The 17,869-nt window shown below is 44.5% G+C and overlaps 1 protein-coding gene across 3 annotated transcripts in view; it reads left to right on the plus strand.

Annotated features, from left to right (window-relative positions):
- The window catches only part of LRRK2 (leucine rich repeat kinase 2), a 111,814-nt gene that overhangs the window by 53,033 nt on the left and 40,912 nt on the right, over nucleotides 1-17,869 (plus strand). For all 3 annotated transcript variants that reach the window (XR_009244294.1, XM_058655654.1, XM_058655655.1), the window contains exons 21-30: nucleotides 1,604-1,722; nucleotides 3,065-3,131; nucleotides 3,926-4,143; nucleotides 6,441-6,691; nucleotides 6,982-7,130; nucleotides 10,658-10,751; nucleotides 12,307-12,493; nucleotides 13,148-13,329; nucleotides 16,395-16,624; nucleotides 16,998-17,125. Coding sequence is in view for 2 of the 3 variants with exons in the window: in XM_058655654.1 (XP_058511637.1) it covers nucleotides 1,604-1,722; nucleotides 3,065-3,131; nucleotides 3,926-4,143; nucleotides 6,441-6,691; nucleotides 6,982-7,130; nucleotides 10,658-10,751; nucleotides 12,307-12,493; nucleotides 13,148-13,329; nucleotides 16,395-16,624; nucleotides 16,998-17,125 (1,625 nt within the window). In the remaining variant the exon portion in view is untranslated. The remainder of the gene's footprint in view (nucleotides 1-1,603; nucleotides 1,723-3,064; nucleotides 3,132-3,925; nucleotides 4,144-6,440; nucleotides 6,692-6,981; nucleotides 7,131-10,657; nucleotides 10,752-12,306; nucleotides 12,494-13,147; nucleotides 13,330-16,394; nucleotides 16,625-16,997; nucleotides 17,126-17,869) is intronic.

Raw genomic sequence — 17,869 nt, forward strand, 5'->3', positions numbered from 1 at the left:
TGAGTGGTTCTGTTTTGTATTTCTTCTTCTTGCAGCTGGCAGGAACCCCGAGGCAGGTGACAGGAGCTCTGTCTGAACCCTGTTCTGGGAGCCACAGCGACCTCAGCCTCTGTGTTGGTGCAGGCTCTTTCTCAATTCCTTTGCCTTGTGCCTTCAGCCCTTAAACTGCCGCCCGGCAGAAGGCCAGGCAATTGTGGGCTTCTGTAGCCACTTTCCCTCCGGCTGGAACCTTCACAGTTCTGCACTGTCTCTCACCCAGGGCCTGCACCCAGTTGTTTAGAGTGATTTGTAGTTTTCTTGGTTTTTTTTTTTTAATGAGAATGCATTCATAAATATTACTCCAAAATGTTTGAAATGATTCTCTTTGAATATTTTAAATGAAGGATAGTAGACATGTTAACATGAAAAAATAAAATACATGATGTTCTTTTTATAATATGGTGTGGATATTTCATAAGCATACAATAATTATAAAAGCAAATGTTAAGATATATAAATATAAGAGCTCTATTTTATTAGAATATTTAAACATTACAATAGATCACAGAACCAGTTAAATTTTAATAATGAACCAGGAAAGGATTTTTTTGTGTCAAAACTTATCTTGAATTTTGTCATTTTTTTAATGTTGATTGTATAATTTGCTTTAGACATTCAAAATCAATGCTCTATGTTTGCAAAAGAAAAAGTGGTAGAACTGTAAATCTTGGGCCTGGCATGATAGCCTAGTGGCTGAATTTTCACCTCACATGCTCAGAGATCCCATATGATTGTTGTTCCACCTGCTCATGGCCTGGGAAAGCAGTAGAGGACAATTCGAGTCCTTGGGACCCTGCACTCAAGAGGGAGACCCAGAAGAAGCGCCTGTCTCCTGACTTTGGATCAGCTCAGCTCTGGCTGTTGCAGCCACTTGGTAAAGGAACCAGTATCTGGAAGGTCTTTCTGTCTCTCCTTCTTTCTGTGGATCTGACTTTCCAATTAAAAAAATTATTATAAATCTTAAAAGTATTTTAAAAAATATTTCCACATTATTTAGCTTTAATAAGCTTTTACATATTCATCTTCTTGAAAACTCAAATTTTAAAAGTTATCCCCTCCTTTCATAAAGGAATTCTTGGCAACTCATGTTTATCTCTATGCTTTTCTGTAAGAGAAACCATGGTGTGTGAAATGGAATATACATATGCCCAATCAGGTCATTTCAAATATGATTCTGGTGTTTGCAGCAGGACTTAAAACATTGTAAAGAAGATTTCAGAGAAACAGAAGTAACAGTGGTCAGATGGTTTTGCTAGAACAGGGGGCTTCTGTGGCCGCTGAGATCTTCTGAGGCATGGATGTACTTTCTACCTGCAGATCATTGTCCAGTTCCTACTTAGTGTCTAGTCTGCGGCAACCATTCCCTAATTATTTATGGATGAGGAGAGACGTAGCTCAGCTTGAAAAAAGAAATACTAGTGTGCCATATCATTTGCGTTTTAAAGACATTACAGAGGGAATGGGCTGGGAAGTTTCCCTTATGGATGTGTTCAACTATGCACAATTTTATGATGGAGTCCACTTGTCTTCCTCACCTTCATGCTATTTTACTGTTTCAAAACAGGAAGTGAAGGCTCACTTCTTATGAAAAGGAAATCAAATTCAATTAGTGTGGGAGAGTTTTGTCGGGATCCTGGATTGCAACGCTGCTCCCCGAATCTGCCCAGGCATTCCAGTTCACTGGTAAGTAAGATTGTGACTGTGTTTTTTGTGGATGGCATTCTGTTGATAGCTTATACCTAAGCCAGGAGCAATTAGGAGGAATTCCCTGATGTGAAAATTGTGTGCAGAATATGCAAAAAAAAGTTAGTCATATTAAACTTACACCTAGGAACTCTTGAGCTTGTACGGTGTGAGTTTATTGGGGCATATATGTATTGAATGAAAACATGTTCAAATGGTTTTACCTTTGTTTTTTACAAAAGCTTGCAAAAGAGAAGGAGATAGAGGGAAGGAGGGAAGGAGAGAAAGCGGGGGAGGTGGGGGAGGTGGGAAGGATGGCAGCGAGAGCCGAGCACACCAGTCGTTCTAGAGTGCCAGCTGCTGGGATTGGGCTGGTCTTCCGTGTGAGTGGCTGGGATCTGACCCCTTGACCATCACTGCTTGGAGACTGCTTTAGGAGGAAGCTGGGGTGTGGAGTGTAGCCTGCGTTTGGACTCAGGCACTTTGACATGGATTGTAGGTTTCCCAATCACTGTCTTAACCACTACGTCAAAAGCGAGGCTTCCTACCCTTCTCCCTTCCCAAAGCTCCATGACTGTGGAGCCCAGGCTGGGCCTGTCCTGTGTGCTCATGTACCTTGTACCCTTAGTGGCTAGGAGTCATCGTGTGGTTTCTAAGAAGCCAAACAGGAGCCTGAAGACACTGAGAAAGGTGGAAGGCATGGTGTTGCTGCTCATCAAAACAGTCTGGTATACTGAGAATCCTTTTTTTTAAGAAACCATTATTTCTGCCTCCCTTCTGTGTAGCAGCTATGGAACAGCTGAATGAATGTCATATAGACAAGGGGAATTGGATTATTCTGAGTTGGTTTATTGTGGGGACCACTGTGTTTCCAGGCTTGTATTGGACAATCACAAAAGTGTTAGCCTATGCTCTGATATTGATCAAAATTGGGCTATTGTTTGATATTAATTCCAGATCCTCAGATGAATGGCGGTGTTTGAGTGAGCCCTCTGTCTACAGTGTGTGTAGTTCAAGTTTACAAGATCAGCTCAGTTTAGAACAGCGGGGTGGTTGATGAGAAATACTGGAACTGGGCATCTTTGATTTCGACCCTCTGCTTTCCTGTTGTGCTGTGTTTGATTTAAAGAAGGAAAAGTGGATGCTTTCTGTGGTCAACTTGGAACTTTAAAAGTTTTCTCTCACGATTAGTTTCTTTGTATATACTTGTCTGTTTTTACCCCATACTTTCGAATACCATTTATTACCTCTACAATCTCCTGATTGTTTCCACCTAACAATGTTCTCTCTTGAAAAAAAAATGACAGCAGTTTTCCTAAGCCCATTGTTCATTGTTTAACAGGGACCCTTTTTGGATCAGGAAGATGTACAGAGACGGAAAAAAATCTGGTCATCCGATGAATCATCCAGTAAGTATTTAGGAGTTTTCTATAGAAAGTCAGCGTTTTGAGCAGAACATAGTCCTTGTCCAAATTTTATTGTTGGTAATCTCATTGTATAACTGTCCCATCTGTGTTCCTCGTGGCTCCATAGGGTATAGAAACATGAAATTTAGTTCCAGGTTACAAACATACCATTCATACACATTAGCAGCCATTGTTCTGTGAGTTACCTGAAATGCAGGTAACAGGCCCAAGAGTGTCTTTCTCCATTGCCTTCTTCCCTTTTCCATTATTTTTTTAAGATTTATTTATTTTTATTGCAAAGTCAGATATACAGAGAGGAGGAGAGACAGGAAGATCTTCCATCTAATGATTTACTCCCCAAGTGACCGCAATGGCTGGAGCTAAGCTGATCCAAAGCCAGGAGCCAGGAGCTGCTTCTGGATCTCCCACACGGACACAGGGTCCCAAGGCTTTGGGCCATCCTCAACTGCTTTCCCACACCACAAACGGAGCTGGATGGGAAGCAGGACTGCTGAAATTAGAACTGGCACCCATATGGGATCCTGGTGCCTTCAAGGTGAGGACTTTAACCACTAGGCTGCCGTGCCAGACCCCCCTTTTTCATTCTCTGTTGCTGTTATTGTACAACGCACCAACCAACTCAGTATTTCGTATTTACTCTGTCTCCATTGGCTGGAGATGTTCCCAGATGCATTTCTGCTGCATCTCCAGTGCCTGGAAGGAAGGTTCATGGGTAGCCTTCACCTGGTGGGTTGGAATCCTTTGCTCACATTTGTGCTGTTTGCTTTGGAATAAAGGGTGCACCAGGCTCCAGCCCCACGTGAGGCAGTCAGAGAGCCTGTCTTCCCTGGTGTCCGAGAGGGAGTACATCACATCTCTCGACCTCTCGGCCAACGAGCTCCGGGACGTGGAAGCCCTCAGCCACAGGGGCTGCCTGAGCACCCACTTGGAGCACCTGGAGAGGCTGGAGCTGCAGCAGAACGCACTTGCCAGCTTCCCCCAGCCACTCTGTGAGGTATGCGTGGCAGCCCACTCCTGGAGCTCTGCGAAGGGGCACCGGGAGCCCTGTGCTCCCTGGGTTGTAGACTGGGCGCTGGACTGAGGCAACCTTCCACCCCCATGAAAGAAACCTGGTTGTGAGGGAATTCTAGATTATGTCCTGGTAACGCAGGGTGTGTGTCGGCGTCCATCAGGGCTACCTGCAGGTGCCTTTGTACATGTGGTCCCAGGATGGGTAACTTAAAACGCTTTAGGTCCTCTGAGTGGAAGTAACTGTGACAGTGAGGACTGTTGCTTGCATGTTCCGAGCCTTCATTTCATGCACTCTAAATTCAGAGATCCAGCAAAACTTACATTATGATGACTTGTTTCAAAGATTTGTGTGTTAATTTGAAAGCCATAGGAAGGGAGGGTGATAGGAAGGGAGAGAAAGAAAGAAAAAGATCTTCTGTCCACAGCTTCACTACCCACATAGTCAGAACAGCCATAGCTAGGCAAGGCCAGAACCAGGAGCCTGGCGCTTCATCTGGGTCTCCCACATAGGTGCAAGAGTCTACGAACTTAGCCCATCTCACACTGCTTCTCCATCAGGCATGTTAGCAGGGAGATGGCTCTGAAGTGGAGCAGCTAGGGCTTGAACCAGGCACTCTGTGGGATGCAGGCATTGCAGGTGGTGGCTTTTAGCTGCTGTGTCACAGCACCGCTACTGATCATGGTGACTTTTTCTGTGAGTGAAGGGTGAAAGTTATTTGTGACATGGATTCCATGTGCTCCTCAAGATTTTTTCTTTCAGATTTATTTATTCTTTTTGGAAAGGCAGGTTTTTACAGAGGAGAGACAGATCTTCTGTCTGCTGCTTCTTCACTCCTCAAACAGCTGCCATGGCTGGTTGCTGAGCCAATCAAGTCAGGAGATTTTTTGGATCTCTCATTTAGAAGCAGGGTCCCAAGACTTTGGGCCATCCTGCACTGCTTTCCCAGGCCACAGGCAGGAAGCTGGCTCAGAAGTGGAGCCTCTGACTCAAACTGGTGGCCACATGGCATTTACAGGGGGAGGATTAGCCACCTGCTCAAATTTCTTGTCTTGAGAGAATTAAAGCATAGCAAATTATTTATTACATAGTCTTGCAAATATTGACAACATTTTGAGGCTATGGATTTTAAGTTTCCAAAATAAAATAATATGGCAAAATAATAAACATGCTTACATTATTAAACTGAGTTCTTAAATTGAGTTGTAGAGTTTGTTAGGAAGGATTATACCTTTTTTTTTTTTTTTAATGATTCTTACTACAAATGAATTTCCCTTTTTTCTTTTTTTTTTTGGTTTTGTTTTGTATTAGTTGAAAGGCAGAGATGGACAGACAGGACCACATACACAGAGGGAGGGAGGAAGAGGGAGGAAGTTTTCCAGCTTTTGTTCAGGGATTCATTGCACAGGGGTTGAGCCAGGGACAAGCCAGGAGCCAGAAATGCTTCTCCGTGTGGCAGAGAGTCAGGTACTTGAGCCAACACCTGCTGAGACGCTGGGCACACATGAAGCCAGTGTTTGAACCCAGCCACACTACAAAAAAGGATGGAGGCTAATGTTCAGGCACAGCAAGTTAAACCATCGCTTGCGGCACCCACATGTTGGTGGGCCAGCTCCAGTCCTGGCTCTTCCATGTCTAGGCCAGATTCTTCCTGTTAGTGCACCTGGGAGGCAGCACGTGGCAGCTCAGGTCCCTGCATCCCTGCCACCCTTGTGGGAAACCCCAGTGGGGCTGTTGGCCTTGGCTGTCTTGCCCAGCCCTGGCTGTGGCGGCCTGTAGGAAGCGCACCATGGCAGGGATGATCTAATGCCGTGGTTCAGTCTCTCCCTTGCTTTAAACCACTCGACTTTTCACATAAATAACGGGATAAGTCTTGAAAACATGTGTAACTGTTTCTAAAGGCCAGTATTGAGAAAAGCCTATTCTCAGTGTTGCGCTGCTTGTTAAGTGAGTACCGCTTCACATGTTTGCGGGGGATTGTTTGGTTTTATTTTGCTGTTTACGGACACTGTTTACCCAAAAAAAAGGTGCATTAACTTCTAAGTAGTTTTTGTGAACCTGCTCTTGGCAGGCTACGTCTTGTATTTTCTTAGTGTTACCTATGTTCTAGCAGAGGTAGCTGGGCTAGTCCAGATCCTGAAATTCTAGTGTGGAGTACATTTTCAAGTTTTGGGGGAATTCTTTGTGGCTAGAAACTCCAGAGCTAGGAATGCAAAAATGTTTCCTGAACTTCAGTTTCTCAGCTGGTTCATTTTAGATTCCCACAAATACTGTCTTTTCAGACCCTGAAGTGTTTGACACACTTGGACTTGCACAGTAATAAATTTACGTCATTTCCCCCTTACTTGTTGAAAATGAGCTGCATCGCCAACCTCGACATCTCTCGCAATGAGATTGGGCCATCCATAGTCTTGGATCCCATGGTGAGGTGTCTGACCCTGCGGCAGCTGAATCTGTCTTATAACCAGCTGTCAGCTATCCCGGAGAGCCTCCCGGAGGTGGCGGAGAGATTGGAGCAGCTCATCTTAGAAGGGTGAGTAGGGGGAGAGTTTGCGAAAGATGAAAGGGATGCCTTATGTTCGGCTTTCTAGGGTTGAGAAAATGCTGACATTGCTGTAGTCACAAATTTTCAACAAAAATATAACAATAGAAGATTGAGGTAAAATGTATTGCAGCTTCTGCTAATTGATTGAAATTTTCACACTAATTATAAAATTAATCTGGTGCATTCTTTGAGGACAAATTTTTGTCTTATTGAAAGCATGTGAATTGATAGGATCTAATCCTTGTTTTTGTCTCTTTTTTTTTGTCTCTGATGACTAGAAATAAAATAGCAGGCAGGTGTTCTCCATTGAGCCTGAAGGAGCTGAAGATTTTAAACCTTAGTAAAAACCTCATTTCATCCCTCCCAGAGAACTTTCTGGAGGCTTGTCCTAAAGTGGAGAGTTTCAGTGCCAGAATGAATTTCCTTGGTGAGTATTTTGTGTCGTCTGTTCTATACAGGCCTCTGAGTCTCTTGTGGTGGGATGGGCAGTGGGCACACAGGGAGTGGACATTGGAAGAGAATATTAGCACTTAACACTGGAGTTTCCAAAATAGTTACCTCTGTTGGAAACACAAGGAGATGAGCCACGCGGCTGGGAACAGACACAGCCAATGTTAGCAGTGTTAGCATATGCGGAGAAGAACTTACCAGAACCAGCCACCTGCTGTTGAATCCCAGCTCTTAGTCTGAGAAAGACCAAGTGTGGGGACAGTGCAAAGATGAGTGGTTGCCGCGGGGGTGGGAGGGAAGGATGAATGGACAGGGCACAGAGGGTTTCTGGGGGTAGTGGTGCTATTCCCTGAGGTTCTATCAAGATGGAGACAAGTCAGGATACATTTGTCCACACTCACTGAGTATAGAACACAAAGTATCCACCTGATGAGGACTAAAGAGTTTGAACAATCATGATGCGTCAGTATTGGTTCCTTGGTGTTTAAAGAAAGGATGTGGGTTAGCTGGTGCAAGTTGTTAGTATAAGGAGAATGTGTGGGGAGCTGGTAGTGAGAGAAGGAAACTCCTGCTTTCTGTGCAATTTTGCAATAAACCTAAAGCTACTCCAAAAAAGGCTGATAATTAAAAAATAATGAGCAGGTCGCTATGCTCATAGGTTAAAACAATGATTGTTTCATCTACAAATAGTACTCAGACTGGGATTGGTTTTTAATTTAGTCAACTACAACTGAGAAAGTAAGTTTCAACCCTAGGTTTTGGTAGCATTTTTTTATATTGTAAGTACATTTAGTTTTGATGATAGTGTTAGAAAAAATGTAAATTGAACAGTTGTCAAATCTGCAAAATCAGTTTATATTCATTCAGCTCCTGCTCTTGGCAGAATATTGCAATAATACATAATCACTTATTTTGAAAAGACACAGAATATCCTAAATTCTATTAGCATGTGTGAGAAATCAGGAATAAACCCATTTACCGTCTGTCTAAAGGAAATAGATACTTTATGGCAATAGACAGGGACCCTCTCCACATTTTATCTTCGCAGAGACTATATCTATCTATCTATATATATATAATATACAGCCTTTTTTTCAATAGACTTACTTATTTGGAAGTTGTGACTACAGAGAGAGGACACGGAGAGATGGAGATTGTCCATCTGCTCCATCATGCCCCAGGTGCCCTCAGCAGCTGGACAGGCAAAGCCAGGTACCAGGCGCTCATCCGGACCTCCCACATGTGGCAGGGGGTTGCACACCAGGGCCCTTGTTCTGCTGCCTTTCCAGGCCATGAGCAGAGGGCTGGATCAGAAGTGGAGCAGGTTAGACTTGAATCAGCACCCACAGGGGATGCTGGCTTTGCTTGTATTGGTGCCATGTGCTGCCTCACAACACCAGTCCAGTGTAATACTGTCTAATGGCAGAATACAGTTTGACGATTTACTTCAAAGCGGCTACTTGTCAGGAACTTCAGAAAGTTGTAGTGTTTATGTAAAAAGCATGTGAATTTGCATAGGAATTTCTTCCCTTGCCCACCCGCTGAGCCCCAGCTCCCTGAACACCAATCCCAATACCGTCATGACTCTGAGACCAGAGATAGAGTGGTATGCTTGCTACACAAGCCTAGTCTCCATTCTGTAGGGATTTGTGGTTAAGTTAAGCAGAGGTGAAGGCACACTTAAAAGGATGCTGTGCCAAGTGATGTGCAAAGATTCAGAGTGCCATGAGGGTGCGTAGCTGGGGGCCTCTCAGTTGGCTTGCTGGCTCTGTGTTGCTGAAGATGCTGCTGAGGCCCCTGGGGTTTGGGAAGGTCCATGTGTGGGACAAAGTAGATGTGAAATGCCCCTGATTAACCGAGGGGGGACGGCATTGAGCTGAGTCTCTCGTTTGCCTTAGTGGTTTGGGACGTGGGCTTATTGTGAGAAGGATCCTGACTCTTGCAGGTCATCCCCAGGCCAGGGAGCTTTGCCTCTTTGATTCCATGAGTGTGTTTCATGCAGTGTTTGGATTGCAAAGTGGGGAGTCACTTCCACTCACTCTCTTGGCTGCAAAGACCTTTTGGCTGGTTCTCAGAACACAGCTTCTCTAGTTGTGTTCTCAAACACTGGGACCTGTCAGGATCTTCCAGACAAAGAGTAGCCCGTGTTTTTAGCTCTCAGGATGCCAAGAGGTCATTTTACAGCCGTTTTCACATTGTGGGAGAGGCGTGCATCTCTAGAGTTGGTCTGGCATGGCTGTGCTGTTGCACACATGAGAAAGCAGGTTTCTCAAATTGTGTTGCACAGATGTTTGTCTCTTTCACGTGTCTCACCCTGGATGTCTGTTGTAAACATTCATGAAATAGACCATAGTATTCTCATTCTTTTGACTGATGTTGTAGTCCTTTTTAAAAAATTAACACTAGCCAATTAAGTGTAGCAAGTTTTTAGAGTTTTTTTTTTTTAATTTTAATTTGAGAGGCAGATTTACAGAGAGAGGAGAGAGAGATCTTCCATCCATGGGTTCACTCCACAAATGGCTGCAGCAGCTAGAGCTGAACCGATCCAGAGCCAGGAGCTTCTTCCCATGCAGGTGCAGGGGCCCAAGGACTGTAGCCATCCTGCACTGTTTTCCTAGGCCATAAGCAGAGAGCTGGATTGAAAGTGGAACAGCTAGTATTCGAACCAGTGCTCATAAGGGATGCTGGCACCACAGCTGGATGAGTAGCTTACTGAGCCACCATGCCAGCCCCTGCATAATCTCTCAAGATCATATAGTGAAGGAATACTTTTACTGAGTGACAATCACTGTTCTTTCACAAAGCACACCTTACTAGATGGAAACAACAAATTTTTATCCTTATGCTATGTTGTATATTAATAAAGTATTAAAAAGTATTTTGTTATAGTTACAGAAGTGTGATTTGGTTTACTTTATGATCTAGTAATTTGTGACATGTAATTTGAGATTGGGTTTTATTTTACTTGGAACAAATGTCAAATGAATTTAGACTGTTGGTTTATCTTTCAGATTAAAAATATCCTGTTAAGTATGATAAATTGTTTTATTGTTTAGTCACAGTGTGTTTTTAATTTATACATATTTGTATTTTAAGATTCATGTAGTTTACTTGAACGAGTTATGGGGGGAGGGGTGGAGAAAGAGAGGGAGAGATTTTCCATCTGGTGGTTCACTTCCCATCTGGCTGCAGCAGCCGGAACTGGGCTGTCTGAAGCTGGGACCCAGGAGCTCCCAGGGGGCTTTCACATGGGCACAGGGGCCCAAGGTTTTGGGCCATCCCTCGATGCTTTTCCAGGTGATTAGTGGGGAGCTAGATCCACAGTGGAGCAGCTGGGACTGGGACAGGCGTCCGTATGGGATGCTGGAGCTGCAGGTGGAGGATTAAGGTTTCACACCACCACATGGGCCCAGCAGTGTTATTTTTACAAGGAGACTTGTTATTGTCAGTGTAAGAACGGAAATTAAGCAAAATCTGCATTTTCTTTGTTCAACATTCTTGTAGCCGATATGCCTTTCTTGCCTTCCTCCGTGACAATCATCAAATTATCTCAGAACAAATTTACAAGTGTTCCAGAAGCAATCTTAAATCTTCCACAGTAAGTTTATTGTCTATTTCATTTTAAAATCAGCCCTAGGAGTTCAAACTTCATTTTTTAAAAATTTTAATGCTGTTGTCTGGAAACAATTTATGATTGTTTGATTGCTGAATTGTTATGATTGTATCACTTTATGCCTATCACTTGCACTTTTTAAAAAATCAATAGCTCTCAAAAGTTGATGGGGTACTAAAATACTAATAACTCAAAAATCCTATTGAAGTTGCCTATAGGAAGTTAGGGTTACCTCTCCTAGTCACCCTGTGAGAGTACTACTGCTTCTACCCGTCCTGGAAATGAGGTTGTTGCTCATGACAGACGTGAAGTGACTTGTCCTGGATCATGGTTCTTAAATGTTGGCCATTCTGCTGTGGCCTGTCCACCTCTCCATCTGGGCCCCTGTGGAGTAGATGTGGCCCCTGCATAATCCTTGTGATTGGGAGCCAAATACGACTGACAAGAAGAGCCAAATACAGTTGACAAGAAGAAAACGTGTCAGAAAGAAGGTTTCTTCCCCAGGAGTTGAACAGTATTCACACTCCAAGGACACCTTGTGTCAGACATCAGCCTCGGGAATTTCTCAAGTTTGTTGCGTTTCCTAGAAGAGCCTGTACTTGCCAGTGTCAAGTCCCAGCTCAGGCTGACGTGGTATTGCTTTAGGAGAAGCCTAGCAATTGGTACCTTGCCATACATGCTGCAGCCTCTAATATGGTTGAGTCAGCGACCTTGTTTCCCATGGGTTTCTACAAGAGTAGTTCAGTCTATTGCCACTTCAGATCAGGAGAGTAGACATTTGCTGTGCAAAACCAGCATTTCAGTCTTAACACACGAGAGTGCTGGAGTTCAATTCAGCAAACTTCAGGTACACTGGACAAAGTGGTTGGTATGTAGCCGTCAGGTAATCAGATGTGATATTTGCTGACAGCCCTGATGTCCATGTGTGACGGGTGTCTTACTTCCTAAGAATTTGGGGTAGAACAGTCCTGCATGAAAGCCCTCATTTTGCACCTAGGGCCCCCCACAGGCAGGCCTCCTGCTCAGGGGTGCGGTGCTGAGGTGGTTGAGTTGGGCAGGTGTGCTCACAGTGGGAGCTGCCTCTGCAGAGCTCCCTCAGCAAAGGAGCGACTTGACTGAGAGCAAAGTGGGAGCTGCCCGGCCGTCAGTCTCGTCGAAGAGGCAGGACTTCTCATGACTCTGCATTTGCTGCCTGTGACTCCTCGTCCATGTCAACATCTGAGGATGCTGGGTCTTTGTCTCTGAGGATTGGGCATTTTTAAGTACTTGCAGTAGGGAAATTAGGCGCACATTTGCTTTATAATGCTCTGCCTTCACTTTAGCTTGATTCCCCTTGAGATGGGCCTCCTCCTCCCACCTCCCCCATACCTTCTAGACATACGTGTGTGCTCACACTCGCATGTGTCTTTTGGTGTACGGAATGTGAGTTTCAAAGTTACGTCCAGCTCTCATTGTGCTGAAAATGACCCAGGATGCTCGTTCGTGTGCTTTGCAAATGCTCCTGCAGCTTTGCAGTGACCGTGTTGACATTCTGTTGCAGCTTGCGGTCCCTGGACATGAGCAGCAATGAGATTCAGCACCTGCCAGGCCCTGCACACTGGGCATCCTCGAACTTAAGGGAGCTATTGTTTAGCTCTAACCAGATCAGCGTCTTGGACCTGAGTGAAAAGGCGCAAGCCTGGTCCAGAGTGGAGAAGCTGCACCTGTCCCAGAATAAACTGAAAGAGGTGAGAGGACACCTGTTTCTGTTCAGGTGTATTGCTGGTTTTAAAGTGTGCTTCGTAACTTGTGCGTCAGGCATGCCTGCTTTAGAATGTGTTGTTCAGTGTGTTTCTTACATTTTAAATCAGTTATAATCCCGTTCTGCGTGTACTCACGTGCCTTCATTCTCTCATCTCCAAAAGAAGCCCCACGATTTTAAGCTTTATTCTTTAGCAACTGCATGTGTATATAAATATGATAAAGTATTATTTAGTGTATAAATTCATGGTGTGCACATGGAAACAACTCCTGGCTGCCGTTGCCCACATGCCTGGGAGTGCACTCAAGGGCACAGCAGCTTGAGGGACCCAAGGGTGCTGCAGGTAAGGGGTTGGGTAACCATTGAGAACTTTACTGTCAGTGCTGTGAAGGGATGACGTGATGCCGTTCCTTGGGGTCAAACTGAGCTTCTAAAAAGTACAAATACGTTTTTTGTAGGAATGTTTTCGGTTTTGACTTGTGTCCTGGGAGGTTTTTGGCTTTTGGGAGTGTGAGAGCTGCGTGGGAAGGCTGCAGAGTTCCTGAGCCCGCCTCGCCTCCGTCTCCTGTCGCAGCTGGTCTCTTGGCAGCACGTGGCTCTTGCTTCCCACCGACAGGTTCTCCCTTTCTGTGTCTCTAAGCTCCCCCCTGAGATCGGCTATCTGGAAAACCTCACCTCCCTGGATGTCAGCTACAACTCGGAACTCAGATCCTTTCCCAACGAAATGGGAAAGTTGAGCAAAATATGGGATCTCCCTCTGGATGAACTGCGCCTTAATTTTGATTTCAAACATATAGGATGCAAAGCCAAAGACATCATCAGGTTAGATCATTTAATTTTCACTTATTGTTACTAAATCTGTTTTGGATTTTCTCTGTGACTTAGACGCACTGTGTGTTTCACACTGACACCCTCCATGCCGTTTTTTTTTTTTTTTTTTTTTTTTTTGATTGTGAAACAGTTTTATTAAAGTTCTTTACAAGGGCAGAATTACACTAAGTTCTGTGCAGGGAAATTTGACAAAATGACCCTGCCCACATGCCGTTTCTTTACCTGTGTCGATCTGTATGCTGCCACAGCTTCTCATTCTGACGAAGCTAATCTGGAGTCCGTGGCTTCTCTTTATCATTCTGCTCCGTATAAATGAAGTCTAAAGGGAGTAAGTGAGTGAAGAGTGTAGGAGCTGGTGACCCTGCGTTTCCCGTAGCAGTCAGCCATCCAGTGTCCGTTGTATCTGGGTGTGATGCCTACCCAGGCAGGACTCACCTGGATCGCAGCTTACGCTTCCCCCTGGAAGGCGCTGCTTCTCTTTGGTCTTTATGTGCAGAACCTCTCATGTCTTTGATGACTGACTGAAATCCCCTTGGGGTGCACTGCAACGTGTCAGTCTTCCTGTTCCCTATTCAACTCCTTCCCTACCCGTGGAGTGGCTCAGCTCGTTTCACAGGCTCGTCATCCCCTCCCAAGCCCTGTGTGTCCATGATGGAGGCCGTTGAGACGGGCCCTGCCCACCCAGCACACAGCCCATAACCCTAACCCTAACCGAGCACACAGGGTAGAGCTGTGCCGTTCCCAGTGAATCATGCTTAGCCCAGTCCTCCCGTTTAGCACCTTGCTCCTTTTGGGAGGACTCATCGGATGGTTCAAGACTCCCGACTTGACTCAAGGCGGGAGGGTCAGAGTTTGTGCTCTGTGCTGAACAGGCCACCTCTCTCCCCGCGCCTTTATTTCCTATAGTTTCCCCCAGGAAGCTGGAGGTGTTCATGTAGTAAGAATCAGTTACATTCTTACTAAACATCTTGTAGAACTGTTTCTAGTGAGTTATGCAGGTAACAACTCACTGAACATAATGAAACATTTTTGTATGTGCTTAGCGGTTTTAGAAAAGGAGGAATATCCACCACAGTTCCTTTGCTTTCTAAGAACGGCTGTTTTTAAAAAAATAAAGGCGATTTCTTGTTAACTAAATAAATTGGGAAGTGTTTTGTGGCATTTTGGTCATGTTTCAAGATTCCAACGATTTAAGAATGGATCAACTGGGGGCTGGTACAGTGGCATAGCAAGCTAATCCTCGGCCCACAGAGTCAGCATCCTATACAAATGCTGGTTCAGGCCCCGGCCGCTCCACTTCTGATCCAGTTCCTTGGTTCTAGGCTGGGAAAGTAGTGGAAGATGACTCAAGCCTTTGGACCTCTGCACTCATGTGGGAGTCATGCAAGAAGCTCCTGTCTCTTGACTTCAAATCAGTTCATCCCTGCCTGTGGTGGCCAGGGGAATAGACCAGCAGATGGAAGATCTCTCTCTCTCTCTCTTATATAATATAATATTCTATATTATGCATTATATATATTATATTATACATATATAATCTTATTAATATTACTTATTAATGTAATAATAATATAATATTATATTATCTTACTTTAAACTTCAATAAATAAGTCTTTAAGAAAAAGAATGCAAAGATCTTCTCCCATTCTGTGGGTTGCTTTTTTACTTTGTTGATTGTTTCTCTAGCTGTACAGAAGCGTCTTAGTTTGATGAGGTCCCAATTGTTTATTTCGGTCTCGATTTCTACTGCATTTGGAGTCTTTTTTAGGAAGTGAGGGCCTACCCCTAAGTGTTCCAGTGTGTTTCCTAAGTGTTCCAGTGTGTAAATTTTTGCTGATGGTATGTTGGAGCTTTCAATTGACTAGGATGATACTCTGCTGGCTCTGTCTTCAGACCAGAGAGGGTATACCTAAGAAGCCGTTGAACTTGACTGGACAATAAGATGCTGGACTCTATGTTTGGTATACGCTTGCAATGGGGGAATCTCAACTGAACTTGAGCTGTGGTTATGCAACAAGGTGGAGGAATCCACCATGGTGGGAGGGTTTGGGGAGGGGTGGGAGAACCCAAGTATCTATGTAACTGTGTCACATAATACAATGTAATTAATGAAGTTAAACAATAAATAATTAAAAAAAAAAACCAAAAAAAAAACAAAAAAAAAAAAAAAGAAAAAGAATGGATCAATTAACATTCCCTAAAATACCCTCAGGGTTTAGTTTACTTATCTAATCTTAATCTGTGAAAACATTTTTACATAGTTTAAAATGTCTTTCTGTATCTGATATATTATTAACATTTAAAACCTATTGTATTAAAGGTGGCTTTGTTTAGCTCCCAGCAACCGTTTGCAATTCTAAAATGTTTGTTTTTATACTACTTATCATTAAAAGTATCTTTATACTGTCAGCATGTTAGAGACAGCATGTGATGCTGATGCCGGTGTCAGTGTACCCTGTCTGGTGAAGCCGGAATCTCAGTATCCATACCCTCTGTGCGTGTTACATATATGAATATATGTGTGTGGCTTATGCACACACAGGTAACCAGCATGATCTCTGTTTTAAACCATTATTAAACGTTAGTATGACAGCATATGTACACACTCTACCTTAAATCCCTGGCATATGGACTTTGTAAAATTTTGTGTTCAGTAACTTTTAGAATTTTGCTTATACTCTTTAAAAATCCATTTGCATGTAACACATACACATAGTTTGTGTATCTGCACGTGTGTGTATATATATGCATATCACGCTGTAGTGAACGTCAAAGACGTGCTTCAGCATTGATTGTCTCCTGATAAGATGACATGCTCGTGCATTGGCAAGGCAGCTGTGTGCTAGAGTATTTGGTAATGCTGTCCAACATCAACTAAATTAAAATTACAAGCACATGTGCTGCCTGGGTTGTGTGTATTATTCATTCTGAGCAAGGTGCACTTTTGTGTGCTGCATTTGGGGACAGTGTGAGGTTGGAAAGTGCGGTTTACAGAAGCTCTGCTAACGCTCACATTAGCCTCTGAAGCAGTGTGCTGTTTGTCTTTCACAAACCAGGTTTCTCCAGCAGCGGCTGAAAAAGGCCGTGCCCTACAACCGAATGAAGCTCATGATCGTGGGCAACACTGGCAGTGGCAAAACCACCTTGCTGCAGCAGCTGATGAGAGCCAAGCGAGCGGACGTTGGCATGCAAGGCGCCACCGTTGGCATCGACGTGAAGGACTGGCACATCCAGATCAGGGGCAAAGGGAAGAGGGACCTTGTGCTGAACGTCTGGGACTTCGCAGGTGTCTCAGGGCGCTGTTCACCGGCGTTTTATTCGGAATAGATGTGAAAGCTGAGTTTGTGGTTCCAACACAGCAAGGGATTCGTGGGGCTTCCGGAATTATTCTGAAGCCATTCCCTCCCCTCCCACCCCCGCCAATCTTGCCCTTGCCACCAGAGTGCAGACGTCATGGAGGGAATTGTTAGAACATGGTGGGTGCTTGGCTGGTGGCCAGCTCAGCTGCTGAAGGTTGGCACTCTCTAGGAGGACCTGCAGCTGTCCTCTGGGGGTGGCCTCTTGGCTGTACACAGCATTACATCTCCAAATCTCTTCTAGAAAAAAAGGTTCTGGTCTACTGTCTGGAAGTTTAAAAATGGTCTCCCATCTCTCCTTAGGGCGAGAGGAGTTCTACAGCACGCACCCCCACTTCATGACGCAGCGTGCACTGTACCTTGCTGTCTATGACCTCAGCAAGGGACAGGCTGAAGTTGATGCCATGAAATCCTGGCTCTTCAACATAAAGGTGATCTGATCCTCTGAAAATCGAAACATGTGTGCACATGTGGGTATGTGTGTGTGCACATGTGTGTGTGTATGTGTGCGTGCATGTGTGTGGTGATTTGTTTTGGCCATGCAGTTGCTTCTCCTCAAATGGGTTTGAAAAAAAAAAAAGAAGCACTAAAATGTGTTTGGTGAAATTCAAATCCATTAAGTCATGACATGGAAGGAGTGTGTTGCTGGCCAGCTCTTTGGCCAAGTGGTTAAGGCAGCACTGGAATGCTGTGCTGGGGTGCCTGGGGTTGATGCTGCAGCTTCAACTCGAGCTTTGTGCCAACACACATCATGAGAGGTGGCAGGGCTGCTCAGGAGGGGTGCTGGCACCGGTGGGGGAGACCGTGGGCTTTGGTGGCCCGCTCCTTGATGCAGCGTGTGTTTGGGAAGTAGGCCAATGGATCCGAATTTTCTCTTTGCTTCTTCCCCTCCCTTTTTCTCTCTTCTTGTCTTTCTCTCTCAAACTGTGTGTGTGTGTGTGTGTATCACTGTCTTCCTCTTAAATAGAATTTAGAAACCAAAATGTGTTCTGTATTGCTGAATGTGACTGATACATAAAACCCCTTTATACTGTCAAACTGGAAAATATGTTGATTGGACTCTGATCACAAACAGAATATACTCTTAATTTGCCGTAACCATGACAAAGAACAGTGATCTGTGCCTCCACAGTGGCAGATTTTATGAAGTGCTTTGCACCCCACCACTGAGCAGG

Source organism: Ochotona princeps, chromosome 27 (genome assembly GCF_030435755.1).
Source record: "Ochotona princeps isolate mOchPri1 chromosome 27, mOchPri1.hap1, whole genome shotgun sequence".
NCBI classification, from domain to species: Eukaryota; Metazoa; Chordata; class Mammalia; order Lagomorpha; family Ochotonidae; genus Ochotona; species Ochotona princeps.